This window comes from Rousettus aegyptiacus, unplaced genomic scaffold (genome assembly GCF_014176215.1).
Source record: "Rousettus aegyptiacus isolate mRouAeg1 unplaced genomic scaffold, mRouAeg1.p scaffold_m13_p_3, whole genome shotgun sequence".
Taxonomy (NCBI): Eukaryota; Metazoa; Chordata; class Mammalia; order Chiroptera; family Pteropodidae; genus Rousettus; species Rousettus aegyptiacus.
Window position 1 is genome coordinate 61,873,073 of NW_023416306.1, and position 17,990 is coordinate 61,891,062.

The window sequence follows — 17,990 nt, forward strand, 5'->3', positions numbered from 1 at the left end:
GTTTTTATACTATGCAGGTAATATGATTCTTTAAGGTAAAAATACAAAAGAATCTACCTAAAACACTGTTAAGAATCAATGAGAGTAAAATTCCATCCAAAAAAATTGTAAGAATCAATGAGAGTGATAACAGAAAATCAACATGCTAAAACTATGTATTTCCTACTACTGTGATAAAGTTTGGAATATAATGTGAAAACAAAATACCATTTAAAACGGCAATCTATATAACCAAGAAACCTTGAATAAAAGACCATTGGAACTGAAGAAAAATACCCTAAATTGCCTATGTTATAAATAAAATTTTATTATAATTTTAAAATGCTTAAAAATTAAGTGAGAAAGTGAAGATTATTCAAAAAGTGGTGATGGAACAATTGCATAATAATTTGAAAACATACATTAAATTTTATACCAGAAGTCTGGTAAAAAGTTTTATCCATAGCAATAACATAATACTGGGATAATTACACCATCTTGTTATGGGAAAAAATTAAGCAAGAAAGCATTAAAAAATAGCAAAGGAAAAATTAACTTCACTACATTACAAGAAAATGACATATATTAAGAAATATACTTAGAGAAAAAAGATGGGAAAATATTTGCTGTAAACAACGATTACTATTCTTATTTAAAAATTAATATTAATATAAAAGGAATTTTTATAAATTTATAAGAAAATTCATCTCCATTTCAATCAGGAAGAAAAGCTATTTAACAGGAGACAAGCAGTAATTTTGACCTTAGCATGTTAATTAGCACTGACAAAGTGATACATAAAGGACAAAGAATTTGATATCAATACTACCTTAAAAAGAAAGCAAAATTACCCCCAAAGTGTCAAAATGCAAAAAAGATGGGCAAATTTGATCTCAAAAATTAACTGAATGTCCCTGCCTCTGTAAAACTGTATTAGATTGAGAACAAATATCAATACAAGCAAACGCCAGTTAAATTATATTTATTATATAAAGAGATCCTAAAGCTTGATATGAAAAACAAAGCAATGCCAAAAGGTATTACAAAGGTAAAGGACATGAACATCTGATCAAAGAGGAAACACTGCTGCCCAAAAAACACAAATATTTAACCTCATTAATAATCAAGTAAATTATGGGATGCCATGTCTTGCTTAGTCAATGCACAAGGTTAACAGCAATTTCTACTTTGTCTATATTCTAAATGTACTCAAATGTTATTTTTATTAATAACAAAAAAAAAACTGAGTCATTTAAAAAAAAACATAGAAAGTACGAAAATTTCTGCCAATGCAGAAATTATAAAAAGCATTAAAATGAATCAACACTTGTATGAGCAGTACAGTTCAGATTCCTGGAAGCCAATTCCTTTTGTCTTGGTTCCTGAGTTTTATGATGGCATTGTCAACAAAGAGAAGGCTGTTCCTAATACACTATGACAATCTCCCAAGTATAGGAATATATACATATATATGTAAATTTATGTACGTAAATTTTTCCTTCAAGTAGACATTCCAGGAAACTCTTTCTTCAGAATCACTCAGTACAGAGGATTCCTATGATTCCATTTGCGGATAGGGTCCCATTAAGATCTCCCAATGTGGTTCTCAACAAGCAAAGATGCCCTTGGTATTGAAGAGGCTGAAGAACTACTTTAGTACTGCCTGCAACATAGCAGTGTAATTGCCTCTTTAGGGAATTCTGTAGTTGTCCCTTTAGGGAATCTGAAGTTGGTCCTGTCCTTTAGACATTGCCAAAAGGACATTTTTCTGATTACATGCAGAAAACAGCACATCTCCTGCTTGCTCAGATCATAGCATTGAAGCAAATCACACAAAGCTCAGGATGCACATGGGCTGGAGAAGCACCAGGTCAAGCACTCTGAATAGAATAATCTTGTTAGGATGACTAAACTGGGAGACTGAACTTAAAATTCAGCCTATTTCTTTCTTTGCTTTTACGATGTTTTACTACAAAGTAAAAGTAGTAGAACCTAAATTTACTGAGCAAAAGCAATTCTCTGAAACCAGAACTTTGCTAAATATGTATAAAAGCAACTCTACACAAAATAACACATAAGCAGAAAAAGTAATATGTTTCATCTGAAGTAGCAATTTAGTCAAATGAAAAACTTGGTTGTCAATTTAATGTAGTGTTTATCTATCTCAGTTCAGTATGACTATACAGACTTTTATTCTCTGGTACTTAATTCCTATTTGAATAGAAATAGCTGCTAGGTAGGAAAAGAGAATTTAAATTTAGAAACAATATCACTTTATCTGAAGTGCCAATCACTTGTGTATGTGTGTATATACATATGTGTACATGTACATGTGTGTGTGTTCTCTCTTCTCTTCCCTCTCTCCAGAGATAAAACTCTGATTTAGGGTTATACTGTTTGAGTTAATATGTTTTAATTTATTATTTCTGCTGTCTGCTTAAGTTACTTTACATATTCTGAATAAACCCACACAATCTGGTAAGTTGGCAGCTATATCAAAAACTCTATGAAAAAAGGGAGGTAGCTAATAATACTTGGTGACTTTTTAATATTTTAGATTACAGCTGGCAGCCTCCCCTTGATGTTCTGAAAAGATGAAAACATTCAACTCTGAAGCAAAATGAACATAATTATATTTACTATAGTCACCTACACTTTGACTTACACATCACCACAAAAAGACACCTAACATTTATTTTAGATCTTTTTACATTTGTTAAAACAGCTGGCTATATTGAATACATTTTCAGAAGGCATTTAACCGTTTGATAAACATACTAAGTCAAACAGTACAAATAAGATCAGTTACCTTTTTATCTAATACCTTTACTAATCCTTGGAAAAAGATACAACTGAGGGAAAATATGCAATCACCATGATGCACTGCAAAGGTATAACACCTTAGTCCTAAGAATGATCTGAAGGTGCTGAAAGAGGTGATTCTCTAGAAGGTGACCCAGGGTTTTCTTCAGGTGGAAAAACTGTGAGAGTACAAGCTCGAATGCCACCAAGTGACTCTGGAAGGTCAAAAACTTTATGCCACTCATCCTTTTCTGGGTCATATTTCTGGACAATTTCTACCATACAACGATTATTCCAAGAATATCCACCTACGACATAGATTTTATTCTCAAAGACAGCAACTCCAACATCACTCTGACCTCTTAACATAGCAGCAATTGGTGTCCACTGGTCAAGTGTTGGTGAATAGTATTCACAGCTTAGAACATCATCATAATCACTTGTTCCTCTGAAGTGATTGCCACCAATGACATAGAGCTTGTCTCCAACTGTACACATGCAATGCAAACCTCTGACTGTAGTCATTGGAGCTTTCTGTGTCCATTTGTCTGTATCTGGGTCAAAACACATGAGCTCATTTTGGAAAGTGTCATGTGTAATCCCTCCTGAAATATACATTAAGCCTCCATACACTGTTCCAGCATGGCCATAGTGGGGTTCACTCATTTTTGCAACATAGCTCCACTCATTCATTCTTGGATTGTAACATTCTACTGTGGCCAGTTCACCAGCTGCGCTGCGCCCACCAACAGCATACAAATGTCCTTTTAGGGCGCTCAAGTGGAAGAAAGTGCGCTTTTCATTTAATGATGCAACCTGCATCCATTTATTATACCGAGGATCAAATCTGAAAACTGTATCGACGGCAGTTTTTCCTTTCGTGTCATAATTACTTTGACCACCAACTACATAAAGAAAGTTTCCAATGACAGCAATGCCATGCTGATAACGCGGAGCATCCATGGGGGCTAAAGATCTCCACTCTTGTGCCCTTTCATCATACATCCTTAATTCTTTACTGACAACCAGCTGCTGCCTCAAAACTCCTCCTAATGTAACCAAATGTGTTGAGTCTGATCGAATGGCAGTTCTATCTGACTGCATCACCGGCTGCATGTATGGCATCATTTGGTAATTGCTAGCTTCCAAAAGCAAATTGACACAGGTATTGTCTGTTCTCATGAAATCTACTGTCTGCACGTAATTAATGAGGTCCTGTGGTGTCATCAGTGGAAAACGAATATTCTTCATTAATTTTGCAGCATAATCCATACGAGGGTCTTCTAACCTTAGCCAGCGACAGGCAGCCTTGAAGAGTTCAAGTTCAGTACAGTGCTTAAGGCTATTACTGGAAAGCACAAAGGCAAGCCTTTCAAAAGGGAGTTTTAGAAACTCCCCAGTATTCAGTAATGCAGGAAAATTCTTCAGGATAAAGTTATTGACGTATTTATCCACTTCTATAAGATTATAGGTGTTAGCTATTCGCCCAACTTCAACACAGTTATCTAAAGAGACTCCTGAAATAAGAAACACTTTACAGAAGTCCAAAACAGGTAAAATTTGTAAAAAGCTGGCAGCTTCGAGCGTGTCCTGAAGATTATCCATATTAAGAGAAAGTTTTGCAGTATAAATAAAATCAATTATTTTCTTCAGACCAACTTTGTTCACCCCATGAAGTTTAATGCACATTAGATCTTGTTCTTTCATTCCGCCTGTGAACATAGCCTTGAAATAATCACTAGCAGACGCCATCATAGCTCTGTGAACGGGGAAGATTTCATCTCCATCACCTGGTACGAGAGTCACATCACAAAGTAATCCTTCTATTCTAAGCTGATCGAAGCCTTGCAATACCACCGAACTGTGGGTATTGCTGGTAAAAAATCGTGTGGTTCCTGCCTTGCAAGGCTGTAAATGGGAGGAGACGCCCATCTCGCCGTTACCAAGAGACACTTTCATGGGAGAGCCTCTTGAACAAAGATGCCGGAGAAAGAGGTTAAAACCGGAATGCTTTCAAGGAACCGGGGGAAACCAAAGAGCAAGAGGGCTCGCTTCCTTGTCAAAGACAAGCAGTCACCGTGGCACCCCTCAGAATACACCAGTCAGGCATCCACTTAAAACTGCTCTGCAGCAGGACCACAAAGGGCTGTGGTCCTCAGCTCTGACTGTTGTTATGCAGATGATTCATCATCTAAAGGCAGTTAAGCGACCCGGTTCACCTTGTCCGGCCTGCGCTGCCGCTCCTCCAGCAGTTCCGCTCGGGGCCAAGCGGCAGGCACCGCCACGTACTGCGGCTCCGCGGCTCGCTGGCGGCGAGGCCGGGAACCTCGGCGAGCGGCCCGTTGCGCCCTCCGCTGTCACCGGAGCGTCGCCGCGGCTACCGGCCTGTCTCGGAGGAAGGGTCTGGAACACGGGCCGGGAACACGGCCTAGCGGCGGACGCCCAGCCGGTCCTTCCGGAAAGGCCTAATCCCAGGATCCCCCGGGCTAGGAGCGGCCGCAGCAGGGACTGCGGCTGCGCGGCCTCCGGCCTCGTCAGTGAGTGGGCGGGCGTGTGCGGGAGACGGCATGGGTGGGGGTTGGGGGAGCGGAGCTGCGCGGGGTGGGCGCGAGGGGGACATAGTTGGGTCACATTGTGTGTGGGACTAAATAGGACGGAATTGGTGCACGTCTTTTATGCTGCACGTTTGGTGTTGACTCTTCATAGCGTCTGAGCTCTCTCGCCGCAAATGCATACTTTTTCTTTAAGGTTTTCGCTTCCTGGCTTCTGCTTTTTGAATAACAATGCATATGGTTTTTGTATAAATTGAAAGAAAATGGCACGGGGGAAGATGCTTAAATTTTTTCTTCTATAAAACACTTTGTATCCCGCAGCATTTAATGGACACCTCAATTATAACTTCATATTTTCAAATTTTTAATCATTTAAAAAACATCATTTTTTGTTTTACCTAATTGTAACCATGCTGCGTAAATAAACAAAACCTGTATTTTTTTGCCACGCAATGGAATTCCAGCGTCAGTAACTTTTTCATGCTTTTGTTTTCCACTCAGATTTTTAAATGGCTACAATTGTCCAATAACAATGCAAACTAGTTTTCCTTTGCCCATTTTTTGTTCTGAATATGCACCTTCTTGTCCTCCATTGTTTTATAAACTGTAATAAACTTACAGAGAATCTGGGCACAAAGCTTTCCCCTGTTTTTGGATAAATTCTAAGTGCAAATAATGATTCAAGATATAAAAATTTCTTTCTAAAATGTGTCACCAGAAATGTTTGTGCCTTTCTCCTCTGTTGACCTTTCCCCTTATAGGTATTTTATTAAATTGCATTTCTTTAATTGCTAGTAAATTTAAATTTGGCATATGAATAAATGTATACTTTGACATAATGCTTCTCATGTTTTCCAGTTTGAAGTTATTGCTCTTTTAAATTATTCTGGTTTATTAATGATATGCAAACTAATCAGAATATAATTATATGCTTTTTACACACTTTATTTTTATAAAAAGGTAGCACACCATACTCACTGTTCTGCACGTCTTTTTCACTTGGGAAATCTTAGAGAACTTATTTATCTTTTTACACAGTTCTGTTGTTTCTCAGTGAATGAGTGTGCCATAAATTATTTAACTAATCTCCTACTCCTGGACATTTATCTCGTTTCCATTGTTTCTGGTGGATGGCAGCAAGCTCTAGAAGGCTCAGACCACTGCTGTCCTCCACCAGATGCTTCAGCTGATCTTTGATCTGCTCAGCATAAGAGGTTGATTGGAATGATATTGGCCTGGAGAAATTCTTCACATGATTTTATCAGCATTGGGAAGTGCTAGAGACCTGCTTGGTGTCTCAGTTGGGGGATAAAGGACTCTCCTGAGCTATGAGGATTCCATACTGATCTTAAGAGGTTCTTCCAAGGAATCAGTCTCTCTGTGGAAAGGATAAAGCAGAGCTGCTATACCTGGGAAGTTGTGAGAGGAAGAAATAGTGGTATGCTTCTCTTTATTACAAATTTACACAATGATTAAGAGCTAAGGAACCAGACCTATGCTCTTAATGAAACAGTAGTTATAGACGGATCCAATTCATCATACTCCCACATGTTTAGTTGTTTCAAAAGACTATTTTTTCTGCTTTCATCATGTAACAAATTGAATCAGATTTGTCACAACACTTATTGATAGTGTTACTGAAACACCTCCCAAAATTCAGGTCCGTGTACCCAATGTGCTAATAAACCAAACACTGAGATCCTGGTGCTTGAAGACAGAAAGTTTATTCAGTTTGGCCAAAGGGACACAAAAGTAAGATCTCTCAAATCCATCTTCCTCAAAAAGCAAAAGCAGGGCGCTTTTCTGGGGCTAGATAGTAGAGAGGGGGAGTTTCCGAGAACTGAGAGAGAAAGTCTATATTTCTTCAGCTACAGATAACATTTTGTGCAACCAGACTTCTGGGCGTCAGCATCTGGTTGCAACGTTTATTCCTTTTGTAAGACGAACTCGTAAATTCTCCTTGTGACCCTGGAGTTACCTCCTCCTACTTAACAAAAACAGTACATCAGCAACTTAAAATTATATGATGAGAACAAGGAGTGCTGGGTTGAAGAACTAAGATTCTGCAAAAATATAATTGTGTGTCAGCGACATTATCTTTAAAGCAAAAAGCAGAAACTAGACATCTTGTGATCATTGCCATTGTTTAAGGCATAATTGTTTTGTTCTTAAATAGCTATATTTTCTATTATCTCAAGTAAAGTATACTTTCAAAAATTTCTCCTTAAACTTTCTTTACTGGCAGGCCTTCATAACCTGACTATAATCTCTGACTATAAGCTATGCGACAACCAAAGCAATTGAAACATTTAGTTAAAGCCTATACCTATATCTCAAAACTCTATGATCTAATACCTAAACCTGTTTTTTTTTTTTTTTCGTTATCTGCCAGTTTCAGTAGTATTAAGCCACTCTAAGTTAAAGCATCCAGTTTACAGAGGGCACCAGCCCATTGTAAATGGCTTCTTTAATGTAACTATCTATTTTACTGTATTTATTGTATTTCAGTATTTTTCCTAGCATATCATGCTCACCTGTACATTGAGATAATTATATAAAATGTTTAGCTTTATATTTTTAAATTATTCTCTTTATTATTTCAAGTTTACTTTAAACCTTTTTTTCATATGCTTGTTTTAATAAATCAATTCCAAGACTGATTTTACAACCTCAACTGAAGGATGCATTTCATTCAAGCTACATGTAACACTTGAGTATTTAAATAACAGGTTCCATGACTCCCTTTATAGGATAAAAAGCAGAAGAAAGAAAATGAAGTGTCAGCCCTCTTGGAAATATAGAACATGTAGGCTTCAGTTGCTAAAGGAGAGAGAGAAAACAAACAAACAAAAATATGAAGTACAGCCCCAGACACACAACTTCCTGGAATGACTGGCAAAGACTTGGCAGGAACTCTGCCTTCACTGTTTCGCCTTTGGAGCTCTTGAGTACTTGCAGGAGAGTAGAGACTTAGCAGGAAGGAAACATCAGAGCAGAGCAGGGTTGATTGCAATAATGTATCTTATATTCTAAACTATTTCCCAAGTCATTAAGTCTAGAGTTTCCCTCCTCTCTTTCATTTTAAAGTTAGCAAACAATTGAAGTTTGGGCTCACCTTGCTTCCTAAAATAGAAAAACAGCTTGGTAGGTTAAAGATGGCCACGATTTCTTTGACACTCTTTCTATTCCTTTTAACCTGAAGGGGCTCTATGACTGCTTTGACCAACCAGTTTCACTTAAAATGCATTCGCAAATGATCTGGTAAAGTCCTGTAGAAACTCTGGGAAGTGGGCTGGGCTGGAGATCATATAGTAGGCATGTCTTCTCTCAGGCCAGGGCTCTTTCTACTCTCACACTGTTCCCTTTGTCCTCCTCTAAGATAATTACAGGAGGAGTTGTCTTACTCACCTAACGTCTAAGGGTCAAGACTTTCCCCTAGCCTGCCATAAATGCTCATGGGGATAACTGCCTTGAGACAGACAACAAAAGGGAGTGCCTTGTCTCTAGGATGCCTGTGTTACTCTTCCCCAGAAGGCAAAGAGCCTCGAGTCTTTCCTCAGCAAATTAGTTGATAAGATTAACTAATGATCCCATGGAAGGTTAGCCTTGAGGCAACAATAAAAGAGATGTCAGGAGTCACAGAGAAGCATCAGTTGCTTAGTTAGGCATAACAGAAAGCTGACAGAGAGGAGACAGAAGGAGCTCTAGAGTGAAAATTTGGAATAAGAATCTGTGTTTATGGAGACAAGCTCACCGATTGAGGACTAGGTACTGAGAAGCAGCTAGGAGTACATCAGAAGGAAATAACTGCCACTTAGTAGTAAGAAACAAAATGAATAAAACCGGTTATTTTACCTGAACGTTAGGGGTTTCTGTTTGTTTATTTGTTTTGTTTGTTTTGCCATCAGCCTGCCTGAGCCTCAATATTCCTACCTGTGAAATGAAAATAATTCCATTTTGGGGGGATGTCTCATGATGTTCTTCTGGGAATCAAGAGCGATTACATGTGTGCGCACTTAGGAAAAATCAGGGTGCCCTACCCCTACCAGGCATTTTTTGGAGGGAGTAGTATGATATAGCAGCAAGACTCGTTTACTAGGTATCAAAAGGACTGGCATCCGGTCCCACTTCTGTCTCTTGCTAGTCACTAGACACCAGACAAAATGCTCAACTGGGTCATTTTCTGTAAAATGAAGTAACAGTTGTGCTATCCCAAGAGGTGTGAAATACCAATGAGAAGCTTGTGGGAAAGTGCAATACAAACTATTAATTACTATTTAATGTAAAGTAATATTAGGATTACGACACATGTGCATTTCCAGACAAACCCCTTTAATTAAATATTGCCTTATTTGTGGACTTCGAGCTCTTCAAAACGACCTCTATAATGACAGTATCATTGTTCATACCAGTCTGCTTTTATTCACAATGTGAATGCATTATCTTGTAGTCCTCGTGACTGGCTCCCCAATATCTCTGTTCCCTCCCAAATAATTTACCCATGCTATTCACAATTATCTAATTCTCTTTGCTACTGTCTGGTCTAAAAATTAGCAAGTGGTCCAAGTGCTGGCCAGTGAAGGATGTGACAAATTCTGCTGGGGACTGATGTCCTTGCTTCTAATTAGGAGACAAAAGAAGGATAATCATTTTCTACCTCTGGACACCTTGGTGCATGACTGTGATGCCTGGAACAGCAGCAGCAGTGTCTTGAGCCCATGAGCGAAGGTGCTGCGAAGTGCCATGTGGTACAACTGATGCGTTGTGGGTGTCAGAGGGAAGACTTAGAAAGAAAGAACCTTAGACCCTTGAGAATCATTGAACTGTTGAATCAACCATCCCTGGAGCCATCCAACATTTAGACCCCTTGTCTCCAAATATGATACACTTATTTTCCGTTTGAGTCAATTTGAGTTTTTTTAAATTGCTGCAGTAAAAAGCATCGTAACTGATAGACTTTGTAATTTGACCAATAAGTTTGTAAAATTCTTGATACTTTTTCTTATTAGTATTTTTTCTTCATAAAGCATATCATCCTCCTTATTATAAAAGTGGTAATTGTTAATGATAGTGGACTCGGCAAATATGAAAATGTTTAATGAAGAAAATATAAATCATAATGACCTCCCAGCTTGGAGAAAGCCATGGCTAACATTTTGGTCAATTTTTCCTTGAAGTTCACTTTGACTTGATTTTACTTGGTTGAAAAGATTGGAGAGAGAAGGAGGAGGAAACTCACAAGAGAATTTGTTGGACTGTGTCCTTCCAGAAGGGATGCTGAAAAAGGGAGAAGGGGAGGGGCAAATCTTGGAAGCCTTGTTGGAAGGAGATACCCAAGAGTGCAAGAGGTTTGGGAAGAGGGAAGTGAAGAAGAAATTCTCAGAAACAAAAAGTAACCTTTGAGATTTTCCCCCAAATTTGGTCATGGCCCTCTGGCTCTCCTTGCCATGATAAGGAAGAGAGGCCTTTCCTTTTCCACTATCTTCTTGCTGTGGGCTCAGCCTGGCAGAGACTAATCCTGAACCCTCTGTCTGGAGGAGGTGAACACTGGAGCCAGCTGGCGTTTTGCTTATTTGGAGCAGCTCTTCCGGATGCATCTCAGTGATGTCATTAACAGAGGTGAGAGCTGTGCTTCCAGGAATCAGGCCATGAAATTTACATAATGCTCGGAATTCAGAAAAAGGCAAGAACTGCAAGATTTAGTTTATGGGAGAATTTACAAATTGACAGCCTCTGGGCTGTTAGTGACCCATGCAGGCATTTTGTTAGGCTGCACAGTATTGAAAAATTGGGAAATTTTAGATACATTCCCAGATTTCACTTTCTTTTTCTTTTCTTTAAATGTAAAGATATGGCAATGTTGAACTTGGCTACTTCTTCATCCAGGATATATGCTTGCACTTAGAGTAGGTGTGCAGATACTGATATCCCACCCGTTTTACTTATTCCCATGACCAGACTGATCCCTGTTGGAGGCATTTGAGTTTTTGTTCTATAAGGTTTACTCACACAGTTGTCAGATTAGATCAAGTGGTACTGGCTCCTAAAGGGTTGTATTGAAAGAGATATTCTGGGGCTCATTAGAAAAGATCCATTATTGATTGGTGATGTCTGCCATGGGCACCAGTCAGGGGGCTCACTGTCATTGGTATTCTCAAGGTTAACCACTAAACATTTTGAGAAGAATTGTAGAACAAGTTAGGTAAGGAAGAGAGTAGTTTCCCAAATAGTTTGGAAGAAATAGTGCTCCAGGCTTCCTGAGTTCTAATTCTGATTCTACCACTGCCTGGGCAGGATGAATTATTATTCCAGCTCACAGTTTCTTCACTCACAGATGAGGTTAGTGATCCTTTCCCCATCTACATTACAAGCTTGCTATGGGAATAAAGTATGAAGCTGTGCATTGAGGGGCTGGAATAACCATAACATATGCTGCTATTGTTCTCTCATACTGATTTGGCTTAAAATCATTTCTTGTGTGTCTTCGTTATTTAGCAAAATTTAGAATTGGACCTCTGCCCAAGATAACTTCTTTGTTCGAGTTTCTCTGTCGCTAAATAATTCTATAATACACATTTTCTTTTATTTGAACATGGAACTGGGGAGAGAATCTATATGGATCAGTCTATTTCTGTGTAAGGCCTATTTCCTGATTCCAAGGAGTCAGTGTTGAGAGTCAGCTCAGGTGCTGTGATCACTTCTTCCTTACTTCCTATTAGACATAATAAAAATCATAGTAATAATGAGGATAGCATATGATATTTTTTCAGTGCTTACTAGCAGTGAAAACATTTCATATGGATTATCTCATTTAATTATTTTAATAAACCTATAAGGTATTCATTATCTCCCAGATTACAGATGAAGAAACTGAGGCTCAGAGAATTTAAGTAATCTTTCTATAGTTCATGGCTATAAAATAGCAGAGCTACGATAATTATGATCACAATTAACATTTACTGAACACTGACTGTATGCTTGGCACTATCCCGAGTGTTGACATGCTCTATTTCATTTGATCTTGGAGGCAACAAAGTCAAGTAGGTACTTTATTATCCATGTTTTTATGTTAGAATAAAAAACTGAAGCTCAAAGAGGTTAATTAACTTGCCCAAAGTCACACGGCTTCTGTGACTCATAGGCAGCAGGCATATGACTCCAGAGTCCATCACACTTTGTTGTCGTGGCCTGGAGCACAGGACTGCCGCATCTGAGCCTGCACTTTGTCCACTCTGCTCCCTGGTCTGTGCTGTCTGTGGCTATACACCGAGCTTCTAGGAGAAAAGGAAGAGAGACCAAAAGGAGGAAGAACCATCGGCAGATCTTTGGAGAAAACGACTGTTTTCTCCAAAAGGATCCTTTATTGTTTACGACGGCCCTATAGGAACTCTGCCATGTAGGTGCCTCAGGAAAACAAACACCAGCAATACAGTTGTACATCAGATTGCGATTGGGTAGTCATCTCATTCCTGATAGGAGGAGAAAAGAATTCTCAGAATTCTGCTTGTGAGACAGAGCCGGAGAAATGCTTTCTTTGGGGGGATTTTCTCCAACATGTATTATGCAAGACAGAAACATTCCTGACCCATAAGATGCACATTGTGGACTGGCGGGAGCACCACAAGAGTTCACTGCATTCACCTCTGGTCCAGCTGTGGATGCCTCCCAAGCCACTGCTTAGAATATTCCATTCCGTCTCAGGAATCTGAAGCCGAGTTTCAGAGAGGTTCAGTTGATCAAGAACACACACCTAGTGTGAGAGCTGGGTCTAGCATCTAGATTATCTGATGTCCTCTTTCATACTCTTTGCTTCTTACACAAGTGGACAGTCAGGTGAATCTAATCAAGCCACATTTCTTGAGGGCTTACACTGTGATGGCATCATCTGAACACTTTGTATGTAATAATTCATTCTCATGAGCATATTGGGACGTGCTATTATTATTCCCATTTTACAGATGAGGGAACTAAGACTCAAAGAGTTTGGAAAACTTTTCCGAGTTCGCACAGTAAATGAGTGGCTGCGAGCCCATGCTCTTAACCGTATTGCTATGTGGCCCCTTGGTTCTTCGTGACAGTCACCTGGAAAGGCTCTGAATCTGGAAAACAGTTGATGATGGGAAGATGGGAGAGGCAAAACTGTGCTCTGTGTGCTTAGTTTCTGATGAGAGTCTGTTGTTACTGAAGCGAGAATGACATCACCGTGGGATTTGCTCGAGAAGAAAATGATCTCTTGATCCTCCAGTGGGCCTCACCTAAGGTATATATTCACGGAAATGCCTTGATTTTTTATGCCACTGCTGAAAAATATTTTCAATATAGAACTCCGTGGAGATTTAATGAGATAATAAAATCAGCTGGGGTACTTAGCAGAAGGTGCTATTTAAGTTCAAGATATCAATTGTCTCTAATGTTGTTTTTCTGTGAAGGGAATCTCATTTTATAATGCACGCTGTATCACACAACACGCTGTACAGCGGTCATTAGGAACAGAGAAGCAATGCAAGGAAGCCATGTTCTCTGGAAACAGATGGGGATCCTGGTGCCGCTCTCCCCTTTAAATGGCTGAGCTAGAGCAGCTTTCACTCAGCAGCTGTCTTTGGGGGTGGCGGCTATAGCTGGTTGTGGTGTGAATGCAAGGAACCCTCATGGGCGCTCCTGCCAGGCCACCAAGTCAGAGGTGTGTTTGTGAATGGCGTGCCTGGTTGTGCAGATAGTATAACTGAGGCCCAGAGACCAGGGCAGACCACAAGTCCTCATGTTCCCTTCCTCCCAGTGTTCTTGAACTCTGTGGTTTAATCTCTCCCCTCTTTTTCTGAGGGGGCTCCACATTCTGTTTATGTGTGGTTAACCCTTCATTACTGATGTCTTCCTGTTAAATGCCATCAACACAACTGACTGAGATGTATTTATTATTTCCTAAGCCCAACACATGTGCTGAGTGGTTCATAAAATCAAAACGAACTCTTTCTTCCCGAGTGAATTTTTACACTTTTATTGGGTGTTTTGTTATAAGAAAAGCCAGTATGAGTAATTTCAGAATTGCAAAAACAGGTACTTAAGGGGTGATTTATTTGTTTTATAAAAGGAGCTATCTCTCAGTTATTTAAAAGAGTATATGTTTAGCTAGGTAATGAAAATTACTTGCTTTACTAAAATTTTGTATATTTTTATATACAAAGTATACATATACTTTGCATTGTGGGAGCTCAGTAAATATTTTGATGGTGTCGTAACTCCAGCTCTTACACAAGGCCAGGTATATAATAAATGCTCAAGAAATAGTTGCTGAATGAATGAGTCATTCTCCAAGTGCCAGACCTATTTTTTCCAACTATTTATTGGACATCTCTGTCTTGCTATCTTACAGCAACCTCAAAATTTGCATCCACACATAATCTCATTTCTTTGTCTGCAATATCATTCTGTGAGCAGTCTATGTACTGAGTGTCCAGGGAGACCAGGTGGCCCTACTTTGAATCATGGCTTCCTCATTTATTAATTTGTGACGTTGGAATAGTTAGTAAACCTCTTTGCCTCATTTTCCTTAACTACATAATGGGTATAATAATAATTTCTACCTATAGGGCTGTTGTGAAGATTAAATTAGAATGGGCAGCATGGTTGTAGCACATAACCCACAGTAGATGCTAGCTATTGATATTTCCAATTTTAGCTGAGTACCTGGTTAGCAACTTTGTTAGAAACTGTGTTGTCGAGCTCACCTCCTCCTCCTCCTTCTCCCCAGAGCTAATCTGATTTCATCTCTCTTCGATTTTGTCCATCCTAACACTGCCATAGTTGAAATGGTCCTACTTTAAATCTTGACCCCACTCTCACCCCCAGCTTCTCTTCCAACACAATCTCTGAAGACAAGGATGTTCTTTCTAAACTCCGCATTGCTTGGGAGTCCACCTTCCATAGTACAGCAATCCAACTCTTTGATGAACTGCTTTCCAGCTCCAAACACATATTCCCAGTTCATCTTCAGCCTTTGCTTGCTTTTCCTAGTCTCCATAGTCTAGCCACACTGGACTCCTTACTGCTTCTGGAAAATATCCCAGATTCCACTCCTCTTGGCCTTTGTTACCTCTCTCTGGGACTTCCTTACCTTTCTGGTTTCACCAGTATCACCTATATGTAGTTATCCTTGATATAGTGAGTCCTACAGAAATAATTGCTCCTTCACATATACCTCACAGAACTTGATACCTAACTTGGGTACAGCACCTATTACTTTGTTTTCAATGCAGTTATTAGTTTACCTGCCCCTCTCCACCTGCCTTATGTCCCTCGGAGATGCAAGCTCCTCAAGGGCAGGAGCCGGAGACCATGAGATCTGTCTTTATCAATTTTCGTGTTACTGAGACCTTGTATATGAATGCAGTTCAATAAATTATTTTTTCTATTTGCCTATTATAAAATTAAAGTATCCTTGTGGCAAAAAAAGAAAAAAATCTCCATAGGAATAAATGACTGAGAATGTGAAAGTCTCCTGTAATCTCTGTATCCATTGATATCTCCTGCCAAGATTTATGGCTATAATTTCAGACATTTGCCTAGCAAACACTAACACAAAGAAATCTTTTCAAATAGAATGGGAGTTAATATGATGACACCCTATCAAAAACAGATTTTTCTGGTGTGTGTAAAGGGGTAAAATTTTACAATGTTTAGATGGACTTCGAAGCAAATTTCATATCTCTGTTTTAATGAAAATATAGAAAGACTTGTTTCTATGAGAAGCCATACTGCTATTTTGAATACCTTCCATTTTTATAAGATACTTCCTATCATAATGTCTTTTTCCACTTAAAGGAAAATAGTACCAATGCACAGAGAAAGGGTGGGGATAGTAATTACTCTTTTGAACGTAAAGGGAAAGCACATGCTTCTACCAAACTTTCATTTAGCTTTGAAGGCAGAACGATTTTTCATTTAAAATCCAAGCAGAATTTCAAAGATGTTCAGCGCCTGTGCTCCCTCTCTGTGCCTCGCTAAAGGCGGAATGTAAATCTGGCAGGCGCTGAGCACTGCACGCATGCGTTTCACAGGAGGGCAGTGTGTTGGGCTGGGTGGATCCTCTGGCTGGCGGAAATGGGGGCGGGCGTCTGGTCTGTTTTATACATCACTCTGCCTTACAGACTCCCTTTCTGATACTGCTTCTGTCTTTCCGCTGTTTCAAATGCTGAAATGACCACTGATTCGTCCTTTTTTCTCACCGACCTGAATTGTCTCCTTGGAAGCTCATACTCATTTTGGAGTCTGGCCCACAGTTGTTTCCAGGTTCATGTTTTATTAAACTGATAGTTTATTTTTAACTCCTTTCTTTCTTTCTTTCTTTCTTTCTTTTTTTTTTTTTTTAGTTTATTTTTCTTAAAAACTACCTTAGCTGGACTGTGAGAGTCAGGGGTGCTCCTCAGAGGTGTGGAGCCTCTCAAGGGATCAGTCTGAAGCTGCCCAGACTCCCTGGGGTTAACTTAAGCCCTTCTACATGACAGGTTAGGACAGCAGCAGGATATCCTGCTTGGGTTTAGAAATCCCTATTTGGTCCCCTCGTTCCCGTTACTTTTTCCTCCTGTCCTTCCTCCTGCTCACCAATAAATAGAAAAACCTGAGAAATAATCTCTAAAAGAACAGACTTCTCAGGACTTGATTGTCACGCTGTTCTGGAGCCAAGCCCAAACCTGCCTCAGGTGAACCCAGGAAGGGAGCTACTGGAAGGCAGTAAACGCACCCCCAAGGGAGATCATTAACGCCCTCACCCTCAACAAACTCTCATGTGCTCTGCCTTCAGCTAAAAAAAAAATTAAGTCTTCTAAGACATTCTTTAGGCTAGCAGTAAAACTCCAGAATGCCTTCCTCATATATAGAACAAAATTGAAAGAGAATGTGTGTATTCATGTAAAATTTTTTGTGTGTGTGTGTGTTTGTGTAAGCATGTTTACAACCTGGCTAGTATTATCCTAGGTTGAAGGTCTCCTCAGTTTCTAAAGGTGATATTTATCATTTCTAAGTAGGTTTAAATATTTTTAGTATGTCAATATAAGAAAAATCTAAACCTGTAGAGAATTTTAATAAGTTTATTTGAACCTAACCGATGACAATTGCCAGTAAGCAAAATCTCAACAGCTTAGGAAAATTATCTGGAGAATGGCAGTTTTGCAGCTTATTTTATACATTAGAATCAAAGGAGATGTAAAGAGAGTTCACTGGTGGTAGATTAAAAGGTGGGAGAAAGCAAAATGGGAAAATCTCTGGGATTGGATAGAAAGTAAAATGGGGGGACGCATACTTCTTTTACATTGGTGGGTATGGGAATTAATAATTAACATTTATAGCACATAGAGATGATATGCGAAGAACAAGATAACCTTAAGGGGTGCTCCGGTGCAGTGGGTTGTGCCCTGAGGGGTCTGGAAAAAAAGGGGTTACTCCAACCTTCCAGGGGTATGTTGTCTTAGATGCAAAAAGAAAATAAACAGGCTTACTTAGGGTAAAGACTGACCTTTGTCAAGAAAGCTATACACCCAGGATGTGGCTACTTGCCATGACCTGCTTTTAGTTAGAAATTTTTATGTTCAGACCATCCTGTGTGGTTACCTTCAGTCTCTGAGTTTATAGGGACCACCATGCTGGCCTCCCCTGAGCTTGTCA

General features: G+C 39.3%; 1 protein-coding gene across 1 annotated transcript; it reads right to left on the minus strand.

Annotated features, from left to right (window-relative positions):
• Positions 1 to 945: 945 nt before the first annotated feature.
• On the minus strand, positions 946 to 5,255 carry KLHL9 (kelch like family member 9). Its single transcript, XM_016160433.2, has one exon. The coding sequence runs from the start codon at positions 4,738 to 4,740 to the stop codon at positions 2,887 to 2,889; it is 1,854 nt and encodes a 617-aa protein (XP_016015919.1). The 5' UTR covers positions 4,741 to 5,255; the 3' UTR covers positions 946 to 2,886.
• Positions 5,256 to 17,990: the final 12,735 nt, after the last annotated feature.

What these genes read in the sequence shown, in the direction of transcription:
- KLHL9 (XM_016160433.2), bottom strand. Translation starts at nt 4,740, where the DNA reads ATGAAAGTGTCTCTTGGTAACGGCGAGATGGGCGTCTCCTCCCATTTA.